Here is a 12,616-nt window from a genome sequence, read left to right as displayed (position 1 = left end):
ACATTTCTAGGAATTTGTCCGTTTCTTCTAGGTTGTCCATTTTATTGGTGTACAGTTGTTCACAGTAACCTCTTATGACCCTCTGTATTTAGGTTGCAACTTCTTTTTAATTTCTGATATTGATTTACCTCCTTTCCCTTTTTTTCTTAATCAGTCTGGGTAAAGGTTTATCAAGATCATTTATCTTTTCAAAGAACCAGCTCTTAATTTCATTGATCTTTTCTAATATTATTGTTATTTTTCTAGTTTCTACTTCATTTATTTCTACTGATATTTATTCTTTCTTTCCTTCTCCTGACTTTGGGCTTTGTTTGTTCTTCTTTATCCAGTTCCTTTAGGTGTACAGCAAGATTCTTTACTTGAGACTTTTCTTGTTTCCTGAGGTGTGCTTTTACCACCATAAATGTCCTTCTTAGACCTACTTTTGCTGAACCCCACTGGTTTTGGATCACTGTTGTTTTCATTTTCATTTGCCTACAAGTATCTTTTGATTTCTCCTTTGATTTCTTCAGTGACCCACTGGTTGTTTAGTGATATACTGTTTCGCCCCCACACATTTGTGCTTCGTGAAGTTTTTTTTTATTGTAGTTGATATCTTGTCTAACAGTGCTGCCGTCAAAAAAGATGCCTGATATGATTTCAATTTCCATAAATTTACCAAGACTTGTTTTGAGGCCTAGCAGGTGATCTATCCAGGAGAATGTCCCTTAAGCACTTGAAAACAATGTGCATTTTGCTGATTTTGGAATGGAATGTTCCGTGTGTGTGTGTGTGTATATATACATATATATATATATATATATATACGCACAAAGTCCATTTGGACTAATGCACTTTTTTATCAAAAGTACTAACACTTAAGAAAAAGTAACTCTATGTAAAGTCATAATAAGACTTATTAAACAAATACAAAATACTTCAAAATCTTTATTTCTAGAGAAAGATATAAAAGGCTACTAAGGTAGCAAATTTTAAAATACCACTAACAATAAGAAAATTTCAATTATCAAATGTTGTTATTTAACTCTCCTAGCCAAATAATGAAATGCTTATTCCCATTCAGAGGTTCATTTTTTAAAAACATAAGTAAAATATATACCAGGTAAGAACTTAGCTTGTTAAGCAGTGGCTAAGCATAAGGCCACATTATCTGGATTACCTGTTAATAAAATACTCTTCATAACAAATCACTTATCAGCTCCCTGCACTAGGATTTCAACTGAAAATGTTTTATGCATAATTCCTTGAATAAAAATTTTTCACTCATACCTATAACAGAACTAAGGTACAAAACAAAACTGCATTTCAAGAAAAAGCAGGTTACTCCACCTACAGTATGAGTCAAGAGAATTTACATTTGTTAGCCCACCTGAGTCAACTCTGACTTTTAGCAAGTACATTCATGTTCCTTAACTAGCAAGAAGCTGAGAGAGAATTTATAAAGCTTGACACACTAAAAGGATCATTAGTTAGCTTTATCAATAAATCATGTGCCCTGGAATATCACACAAATGGCTGACATGAATACCCATGGCTTTAATGAAAGACTGCCAAAAAGAGCACATACATTGTGTTATAAAAAAAATTTATAAATTAAATGTTCTTTGACAAAACATTGGGATAAACACATTCCCCACCTCTTGACTCCCATAATAATAGTTAGTTAGTATAAATTATTATCTTGACTAGGTTTTTAAATATCCTTCTTTAAACTGGGCTTTTGTAATAAATTTACCTACACACTGTCAAAAAATAAATGTGAATTAATGAGTATGAAATAATAAAAATATAATCATCTTTAAATCATTAATTTCAGGATTAATAGAAACAGGCTCATTGCCAACTGTTTTATTCATTCAAAAACAAAGTAATTCTAAAACTAAACAGTGGTTCCACTTTTAGGGGGGAATGGAACATGATGTTGTTAAAGCAAAGACTTTAAATCTGACCAGTCTTACTCTGCAAATAGATTTTCATTATATCACATCAATTAGAAATATGTTTGATGACTTCACATTCCAGCCAAGACTAAGTAAAAGAGACCAGATTTTCCCTTACACCCAAATCAATTTAAAAAACTGGACAAAATATATAAAACCATGGTATTCAAAACCCTCAACATCTAGCAATGAAGGTGAGTGAAGCTGAGAGATGAGAAACAAGCAAGGTGGGCTCTCTGTCTGCCATGGCTCCTCCCTTAAGAGGCCTCCTGGCTGCAGAGTGGAAAGAAGCAGGGACAGAGTCCAGCCATCTCATGGAGTTGAGGGATGCAGCTGCAGCTTGGGACAGCATGGCGGCCAGACAGTTGCACAGGGTGGGAGCCTGGGAGGTACGCACGGGCCTCTTGAGTATTCAGCTGGGAACTGATCAACGCATTGCTTGTGGGAAAATAACCAACCCAGAAATGACACAAATGATAGGACGAGTAGCAATGCCATTAAAACAATTATAACTATATTCCTTGTATTTCAGAAGCTAGAGGAAAGACTGAACTTGTTGAGTAGAGATATAGAAGATATAAAACACACCCAAATTGACCTTCTACAGAGAAAAATTACAATGTAAGGTATGAAAAATATACTAGATGGGATTAACAACAGATCAGACACCACAAAAGAAGAGATTAGTAGACTTGAAGACATATCAACAGAGACTATTTAAAACAAAACACAGAAAGCAACACACACAAAAAAATAAAATAAAAGAGCACCAGTGACTAAAAAATAAAATGATCATGTGAACAGATGCAGAAAAGCATTTAACAAAATCCAACACCCATTCTTGATATAAAAAAAAAAACAAAAGAAAACTCCAGCTACACAAGAAAAGAAGGGAACTTTCTCAACTTGGTAAAAGGCATCTACCAAAACAAACAAACAAACACTACAGCTAATATCAGTTAATGATAAAGATCAAAATGCTTTCCCACTATGATGAAGAACAAGTCAAGAATATCTGTCTTCATCACTTCTATTCAACATTGTACTGGAGGCTCTAGATAAGGCAACAGTCAAGAAAAATAAATAAAAGTGTCCATATTGGGAGGGAAGAAGTAAAACTGTCTTTATTCACAGACATCATAATCATTAAAGTAGAAAATTCAATGAAATCTATAAAACAGATTGAATAGAAGCTACTAGAACTAACAAGTGAATTTAGCAAAGGCACAAAACAAAAGATCAACATACAAAAATCAACTGTATCTTTATGTACTAGCAATGAACTACTGGAAACTCAATTTTTAAAAAATACCATTCACAACAGCATCAAATGTGCAAGACCTAAGCGAAAAACTACAAACACTGCTGAGACAAATTAAAGAACTAAATAAGTTCGGAGTGCTCAGGGAATGAAAGACTCAACACTATAAAGATGCTAATCCTCTCTGATTTGTTCTACAGATTAAACACAATCCAAATCAAAATCCTAGCAGACATTTATGTTAAAAATGACACCCTATTTTTAAAAGTCACATAGGAATGCAAAGGACTTAGAATAACTAAAACCATTCTAAAAAAAGAACAAAGCTGAAGAACTACACTACCTGATTTCAAGTCTCATGATCAACTCACAGTAATCCAGATGGTGTAGTACTGATGTAAAGACAAAGACATCGATGGAACGAAACAGAATTCAGAAACGGACCTGCACCCACACATATATGGAGGACAACTGATTTCCAACAAAGGTGTAAAGGCAATTCAGTGGAAAAGAACAGACTTTTCAGGCAGTGCCGCTGGAACGACTGGCTACCAAATGCCAAGAACTGAACTTCAATTCATACCTCATACTATATATAGAAATTAATTCAAAATAGGTCATGAACCTAAGTATAAAACTTCTAGAAGAAAACATAGGAGATAATCTTTGTGATCTTGGGTTGGAAAAAGATTTAGTAAATATGACACAAAAAGCACAAACCATAAAAGAAAATTTGGCAAATTTGATTTCATCAAATCAAGAATGTCTGTACTTTGAAACATATTGGTAAAAGAATAAAAAGACAAGCTGCTGAATGGGGAAAAATATCTGCAAATCACATATCTTGATAAATAACTTTCATTCAGAATTTGTAAACAGCACCCGAAACTCAAGAATAAGAAAATAATTCCAATTTTTTAAGTGAGCCAAAGATCTGCATAAATTTTTCATCAAGGAAAATATACAGGTGGCAAATGAGCACATTAGTCACCTGGGAAATTCATGTTAAATCCACAAAAATCTACTATACGCCTAACATTAAACTGACTGACTACGCCAAGTACTGGTGAGGTTGTCGGGGCGCCATCTAAGGAGCAGGGGGACCAACCCCACGTCAGGCCCCCAGCCCAGGGGACACATAACAGGAAGACAAGCCCCCACAGCGGCTGGTTTGCAAACCAGCAGAGGCTGACACCAGGGGAGCCAGAGGGCTGCTAGAAGTCGAGACCTCACTCACGAAGCGTGCATGCACGAACTCACTGACTCGGAGTCCCAGCAGAGGCTGCTGCCTGAAAAGCGCCTGAAAGAGGCGCATTGACTAATCTCAGGGTGTGTGTGGAGGAGCAGGGATCCAGCGGAACTTTCTCCAGGGACAGAAGAGCTGCTGGGCACCAGCTTCTTTTCCTCACCTTCCACCTGGCTGGCCTGGTGCTGGTGGGCGCCATTCTGCCACTGTCTATTAACCTAGCTAACACTGCGCCCTGCCCTGGAATTCCCCCGAGGACCAGCCCTGCCCAACCCACCAGCCCCCTCAAAGCGGCTCCTGTCTCTCCCCACCTGGCAGGAGGCCTCAGCCAGCACTGGTGCTCTTCCAAGGCAGCTCCCAATCCAAGAGGCCAGCCCTACATATCACTGTGCCTGCAGCAGCCAGGGTCAAGCCTCTAAGCTGGCCTGGGTGCCAACACTGCCAACCACCACACCTCAGCAATCATGGCCCAACCACAACAGGAAGGTGCACACATCCCACACAGGAGACACTCCTGGAGCACCTGCTCTGATAACCAGGGGGGACTGCGTCACTTGACCCCACAAGACACCTTCTAAATAAGGCCATTCTTTCAAGATCAGGAGATGTAGCTGGCATATCTAAGACATAAAAACAAACACAAAGAGGTAAAATAAGGAGACAAAGGAATACCTTCCAAACAAAAGAATATGACAAAATTCCAGGAAATGAACTAAACTGAATGGAGAGAAGCAATCTACCAGATAATGAGTTCAAATAAATAGACATGAAGCTGCTCAATGAACTCAGAAGAATGGATGAACTTAGTGAGAATTTCAAAAAAAAAAAAAGAAAATATACACACATACATATATATGTATATATGCCAATCAGAACTGAAGACTACAACAACTGAAATGGAAAGTACACTACAGGGAATCAACAGCAGATGAGAGGATGCAAAAGAACAGAACTGGAAGACAGAGTAGCGGAAATGACCCGACACAACAGTGAAAAGAAAAAAGGACTTTAAAAAATGAGGATGGTTTAAGGGACCTCTGCAACAACATTAAGCGTGCTAATATCTGCATTATAGGAGTCCCAGAAAAAGAAGAGAGAAAGGGGCAGAAAACCTACTTGAGGAAACAATTCCTGAAAACTTCCCTAACCTGGCGAAGGGAACAAATACAAGTCACTAAATACTCTGATCAAAAGACATGGGGTGGCTGAGTAGAGAAAAAAATAAGACCCATATACATGCTGCACACTAGAGGCTCACTTCAAATCTAAAGACATACACAGACTGAAAGTAAAGAGATGGAAAAATATATTATATGTAACTGGAAATGAAAGGAAAGCTGTGGTAGCAAAACACTAACTCAAAAAGATACGTGTAGCCCAATGTACAATGCAGTATTGTTTACAACGGCCAAGATATGGAAGCAGCCTAAGTGTCCATCAAGGTGAATGGATAAAGAATATGTGCTATATTTATACAGTGGAATATTAGTCAGCCATAAAAAATCCCTGAAATCTCGCCATCTGCAATACATTAATGGATCTAGAGGGTATTATGCTAAGTGAAATCACTCAGACAGAGAAACACAAATACATATGATTTCACTTATACGTGGAATCTAAAAAACAAAAACAGAACAATGAAAACAGACCCCTACACAGAACAAACAGGTGGTGGCTAAGGAGAGGGGGATAGGAGGGTGGGTGAAACAGGTACAGGGGATTTAGTGGTATAAACCTCCCACTATAAAATAAGCCACAGGGATGTAATATACAGCATAAGAAATACGGTCAAGAACATTACAATAACTGTCTGATGACAGAGGGTCACCAGGCTTATCCTGGGGATCATTTCATAATGTATGCAAGTGTCAAATCGCCATGCTTTGCACCTGAAAGTAGTATTATACTGCATATCAACTATACTAAAATAATAAATAAATAAAAATTTAAGAAAAAATGTAGCCCTTGGGATTAGATTACCTTGACAAAGAAACAGGGAAGAGAACAAGTATCTACTGTCTACCATGTAAAGATCTTTTCTTAGAAAATAATTTATTGTGATGAAATTCACTTGGCATAAAATTAACTATTTTAAAGTAAATAATTCAGCGCACCTAGTGCACTCACAGTGTTGTGTGACCACCATCTCTGTCCAACAGCTGAACACTTCCACCACGCCAAAGTGAAAGCGTCAGCAGCTTCTCCTCATTACCCTCCCCCTTCCTCGGCAACCACTAACCGACTTCCTGTCCGTATGGATTTTCCTGTCTTGGACACGTCATAAAGTGGAGTCATACACTATGTGACCTTTGGAGTCTGCCTATTTCGTTCGGCATTATGTTTCTAAAGTTCATCCATGTTGTAGCCTGTGCCAGCGCTTCATTCCTTTTTCCCTTTATTTTCTGCTTAATTTTGGTAAAACAAGTGTAACACAGAATCTACCATCTAAATCATTTTTAAGTACACAGTTCAGAAGTGTTAAGTACACTTGCATTACTGTACAACTAGCCTCCAGAATTCTTTCCATCTTGAAAAGCTGAAACTCTAGTCTCATTGAAGAACCATTTTCCACTTCCCTCTCCCCTAAGCCTGGTACCCACCATTCCTCTTTCTGTTTCTATGAATTGGATGACTCTGGGGACCTTGTATAAATGGAATCACCCAGTATTTGTTTTTGTGTGTGTGTGTGTGTGAGACTGGCTTATTTCACCTGGACATCATTCCTTTTCATGGCTGAATAACATTCCATTGTATGTATAAACCACAATTCGTTTTTCCACTCATCTGTCAATGTACACTGTTTCTACCTTTTGCCAATTATTATAAAGGTCTTTTAAAATAATAAAACTAGAATACTTGGTCAAAAAATCTTGGAACATGGAAATAAAGACAATCAGGATGGAAGCAGGACACCTGGAATATCTCGGTTCATCTATTCTGAGAACACAATACTCAGTACATATTCCATATGGCAGCATCCAGTGACATCACAAATATTTATTAGGTAGAGGCTATGAGGGATAAAAAGATGCATAAAATTTGGACTTGTCCTTTAAGCAAGGTTTTCTGAGAAAGGCAATTCACATAGGTAAGTATAACACAAGGCTGAAACAAGAATCTCATATACCTTCACAAGTGACAGAGGATGGGACCTGGCCTCCGAGAACAGGAGGACATGGACAGGCAGAGAAAGGCTGAGGAGAGAGGGCTGCGGGAACAATATGAACCAAAGCTCGGAGAAGGAAAAATAATTTGCAAATACCAAACCAATTTCAGTCATAAAATTTATATGCCACAAATTCACTGTGTCCTAATGTGAAGGCAAGTGAATTCAGTAGTCCAGATGAACCAGAGTATGTGAATTTTAATGCAAACTAAAATTAAATGAAAGAGAATTACAATCATAGTCCAAGGACAAAGCTAAAGTGCTAATTTTAAGACAAATGACAGTTTCTGACCTCCAATTTGGATGGTAACGGTCTACTCTCTTCTGGAGAAAATCTCCAGAGACGGAGCCTCCAGAGTATCTCTCAGCATCGCTTCCTCACTCGGAAAATTAAACACTTTCTTGGCTCTTCTGCTGTGCTTTCGCTTCTTACTCTACCCTCCTCAAAAAGGACACCTATTTAGAGTCTACTTCACGAACATTTCCTCACAATAAAATATTAAAATAAAATCAAATACTCAGCTTTGATGCTAAACAAGTCTGAGTCTTTTCACTTTTCAGAGGTAAATGTGAGAAATATTAACAAGATGAAAATTGAGCCCTGCCATGAGGTGCTGGTACCAGAAGGTAGCGTAACTCCCAAGCTTCTGGTCTGGTGTACGGGACAGAAAGCGTCCCAGGACTGCGGGGAAGTTCAGGGCAGGGAGAGGAGGAGGAAGGAGAAGGGAGAGAGAGGGAGGAAGACACACACACACACACACACACACACTCGTGTGCGGGTCCTGCTGTAGAGGCGGCCGGTGTGAGACTGCAGCAGGACACCTACACGGTGCAGAGCTAGGTTTGTCTGCTCTTAGTCCAGGGATGGTTGATGGGTTAGAGGTTTGGGTTTGGGGACAAGTGAAGCTGAGGAGCAGTCCCAGAGACAGCTGAAGAATGGCCAGAGAAGGAGAAGGAAAAAAAGGGGAGTGGTGTCCAGAAATGAAGAAGAGATCTGGGAAGTAGGGTTACAAACAGGAAATGCCATGGAGCAATTAAGATATAAGCAAAATCCAAAGGACTGGGCAACTAGGAGATCACTAATGACCTGAGCAGAACGAGATAAGTAAGTATTTTGGTTTGAAATTCATTTTCAGCTGATCGAGCTCCAGAAGAAGAAATGATTCCAAAACCTTTTCCTCTTTTAACTTCTACTGGGCAGCTCACAGGAGTGAGCAGTCAACAGAAGAAACAGGAACTCCCATCAAAGAATCAGAAACAACGTTAATATCCAGGTGAGAGTTTTAAGTTTCCCAGAGGACACCGTGGGTGTGTGGGTGTGTGGGTGTATGTCTGTGTGTGTGGTTCCTGGGAACTCTGAAGAGGGGGTTAGGATTAAAAGCGGTGGTCACAAGGAATTTGAACCTGATCTCTTAGTCATTAATATTCTTTCTAAGCAGAATTTATTCAGGTATTGATTTAATTAAAAATTAATTTTAGAATAAAATTTCCCATAAATAAGGAGAGCCCGTTTGTCAGTCTCAGAGCTGGCCGCACATGGGCATCCAAGCAAACAGGCTCAGCCAGGTGGAGGGCCCGGCTCTTAGCGCAAATTAGACCCTAGCTGTAGTTTACTGTCTGGTTTTAACTGTCACATTTTAATTATTAACATTAAAAAAATTGTATCTTAAGGCTCCTTCCAACTAAATAATCCTAACTGGAAATATTTTCATATGAAACTATTTTACAACAAGTTAAAATTAAAGGATGGCTAAATTATTTAGAATGTGTGGCCAACATGGCATTTTCTCAGCCAGGACTACGTGCTCTGAAACAAGAAGAGCAACAGAAGAACAGGACAAGCAGACACTGGGAATACGAGTGCTTAGGGAGTAAGCACTTGTTTCTCTCTTAATTCTTTCGACATCTGACACACAAGACTTTTTCTTATTGTTAAAAATCCTAACTAGATATACAAATTTATTGTTCAGATATAAGGACATTAGTAATCAATCAAAAGTTACCTAGTACCACTCATTTATTAATGTCTGCAATATAACAAAATACAATTAGGTCACATACAAACTTCTTTGCTGAGGAATTTTCAATATAGGGTTTGGAATTATTTTTACATTACAGTCATAGTCAGTCAGGAACACACATCATGACTCACATTTATTTCCCAACGGTCGTATCTAAGCATCACTTCTTTCTGATTCACGGGTGAGGGGGAAAGCGCAGGGTAAAGGTCAGCAGTGTATTTACAAACCCAAACAAAGACCTCTCCGAAAAGGACCAGTTTTTAAACACGGCCCCTCCATCATGGGCCAGGGGAATAATCCACTTTTTCTTTTGCAAGGTGATGGACTACATGGGACCCAGAGGAGACAAACATGGAAGTACTAAAAATAAATTCAAGCTGATTTGAAAGGGCAAGTGTTTTTTGTTTTAATAGCATAAGTACATTAAAAAAAAAATCTGCGCTTGGACCTTGCATAACTTACAAGTTACAGAAAGAATTTCAGGATAAAAATATAACTATAAACATAATTTCAAAATAGAAATTGGTAAAAGTACTGCAAAGTTTGTTGGTTATCTGAGAAAAAATTTTCTGTTAGAGATTTCAAATAAAGATGATGCAAAAACTGTCAGCCCCTCAAGTTTTTCCCCGATTAAGCACAACAAAGAACATGTCAGCAACTTTGCAAAATCTATTCTCACAAAGCTCACTGTCGCCTTTAAAATACTTTACTATAGAAAAGGTATTGGGTTTGATCCTGTTCTATATTCACCTTGTTGACCATCGCCTCTTACCACGTTGAGAGTCTATTACACCAAACAGTAAACTGATTACTAAAAATATGGACATCATATCCCCCAAAATGTTAGAGCCTTTAAAACTGAAGACTAAATAGGCAGCTAAACCGTGTTGAAATCATACCCACTAGAACGGCATTACTCTTAAAGGTTTTAAAGAGTCTGAATAAGAAATGTTAAGCACTGACTCACTGTGTTTCCTGTGGGCAACAAAACTATCATCTATATTAATTATATTTGGCTAGAAATACACCGTCAGAACGCTCGCTCCCTAATTCTTTGTGGCAAGTGATATGCTTATAAAATCTACTTAGCAGTAATTTTTCAATCAGTACAAAATTTTCTAAGTTTAAATATAAGAAGCTATTCTTTAATAAACTTGTCATGTCACACCAGGCATTCACGTCTAAAGCTACAGTTAAGCCTGTGACGCAGCAGTAGCAGTTGGCAAATTAAATTTTTTTTTAAAAAACCCTCAAAATTCTCATTTTTGAAGCAAAAGTCTCACCAAATTAATTATTTTCTACAGGACTCAATGTATTTCCAATTTACAATTAAAGTTATAATCATCACTAAAAATTATTCAGATAAGAAAAAAACTGCCCATACACAGGTAAATTCTACTTCTCCTTGCTGCTTCATTTCTCATGTAACTGTGACTGCTGGTTGAATTCACAGGAGCACATGAGAGCACCCTAAGGGTCGGGATTTCCTCAGGAGAGGCAATGAGAAAGAGTGAAAGTTTCACAGCTTGGAATTTGGCTGTTAAATGCATCCTCTATTCTAGTCTTACAAGCTTTTCGTCTAGTAAATCAAAAGCCCGTTATACACCAGGATAATATTCATGACAGTTCTGTATGTTTTATCCTCTTAGAATCAAAGACTCAATTCCAAAGGGTTAACAGAGGAATTACAAAGTAACTCTCTAGTTTGCATTTCCTGTAATACTAAAATAAAGCTTTTTCTTTTAGTCTAGAAATTTGCTTTTTTAATACTGTGAAAAGCCTCTATGAATCTGTTTAACGTATTTATTTCTTTTCATCTATTCAGTGCCACTGGGCATAACATGTAATGCAGTGCGTGTTGATATTTTGCAAGCACCACATGACTCACTGTACCCTAATGCACTCCATTAATCCTGTTTGGACAGCTGGGTCCAGGCATTTGTTAGCTGCATTTTAATTGTCCCGTCTTTCTTTTTCTTCTTTTTATTTATCTCTATGGCAAACTACTCAGGAATTTAATTTGTTGATCTTCAAAAAGCACATTTTGCCATTAACTTGTTTTCTTTGTATTAAAACTACTCAGCATGTAATTTTCTTTCATAAAATCAGTATATATTACTATTAACAATTAATTTTAAATAACAGAGCAGAGTGAATTGCATCACTGATAAAATGCTAGGTTGGCTGTAATATCACAGAAAGTATCTTTGGACTGCCATAATGCAAACGATAACAAGTTACTGAAGTACATATTTTTGGCATTTTCAAGGTCTGCGCACCATGAGCAGCTGTCGAACAATAACAAGCCTTACATCGCAAACACAAAAGAAGACAGACCACTAACAGGCGGGCTTTGTGTCAGCCCGGGGAACTGTTACATTTACACTTAGGTTTCACTTTTTATTAAAACGTGAGCTTCTTTGTAAGAATTATGAAGACAACTGTAATAAAGCTTACACTTTCTTGGCACAGTCTGCATCCCTGATAGCTGTGAATCTTGAATGCATAATAGAGCAGTGCAGGAGCTAAAACAAAGGCTCCCAGAAGTTACTCGTAATCTGTGCTGTAAGCAGACAGCCGAGGCTGGATAATGGGGTTTTCTAATCACTGGTGAGCACTCTTAAGTCAGATCCTAAGTCTAGAAATAAAGAGAACTGTTTAATGGAATTTTTCGTCTGAAATAATATTTAGCCAAGAACTGAGAATACAGTCTGCAACAGTGCTTTATAAAAGATAAGAACACCAAATGAAGCTTTAGTCAGCTATTTCAATGACGAAGTAGAAATGTTTCACTTTTAAAAGTAAATTCTCTGTGAACTGAAGTATTAAGAAAACTGTATGAACGACAGGCGAGTAAAGCACTAAAGAGCTGGCGGGCGCCCTTCACGTCGGGTGTGCTCTCGTAGAGCTCCCCACTGTCAGGTCTATTTCGTGGATATAACGCAGCTTAAAACAAGTTTTATAGATTTTCAATTTTTAAAA

The 12,616-nt window shown here is 37.9% G+C and overlaps 1 protein-coding gene across 9 annotated transcripts in view; it reads right to left on the bottom strand.

The window, feature by feature from the left end:
- Positions 1 to 12,616, bottom strand: part of LMBR1 (limb development membrane protein 1) — a 120,570-nt gene that overhangs the window by 10,076 nt on the left and 97,878 nt on the right. Inside the window, exon 16 of one of the 9 annotated variants that reach the window (XM_072964064.1) lies at positions 9,608 to 12,272. The exons of the other annotated variants lie outside the window; for them this stretch is intronic. Coding sequence (XP_072820165.1) covers positions 12,235 to 12,272 — 38 coding nt within the window. The 3' untranslated portion in view covers positions 9,608 to 12,234. Of the gene's footprint in view, positions 1 to 9,607; positions 12,273 to 12,616 lie in introns of those variants that run through there. 9 annotated transcript variants of the gene reach the window in all.

Source organism: Vicugna pacos, chromosome 7, assembly GCF_048564905.1.
Source record: "Vicugna pacos chromosome 7, VicPac4, whole genome shotgun sequence".
NCBI classification, from domain to species: domain Eukaryota; kingdom Metazoa; phylum Chordata; class Mammalia; order Artiodactyla; family Camelidae; genus Vicugna; species Vicugna pacos.
This window is presented reverse-complemented; position numbering and strand designations above follow the sequence as displayed.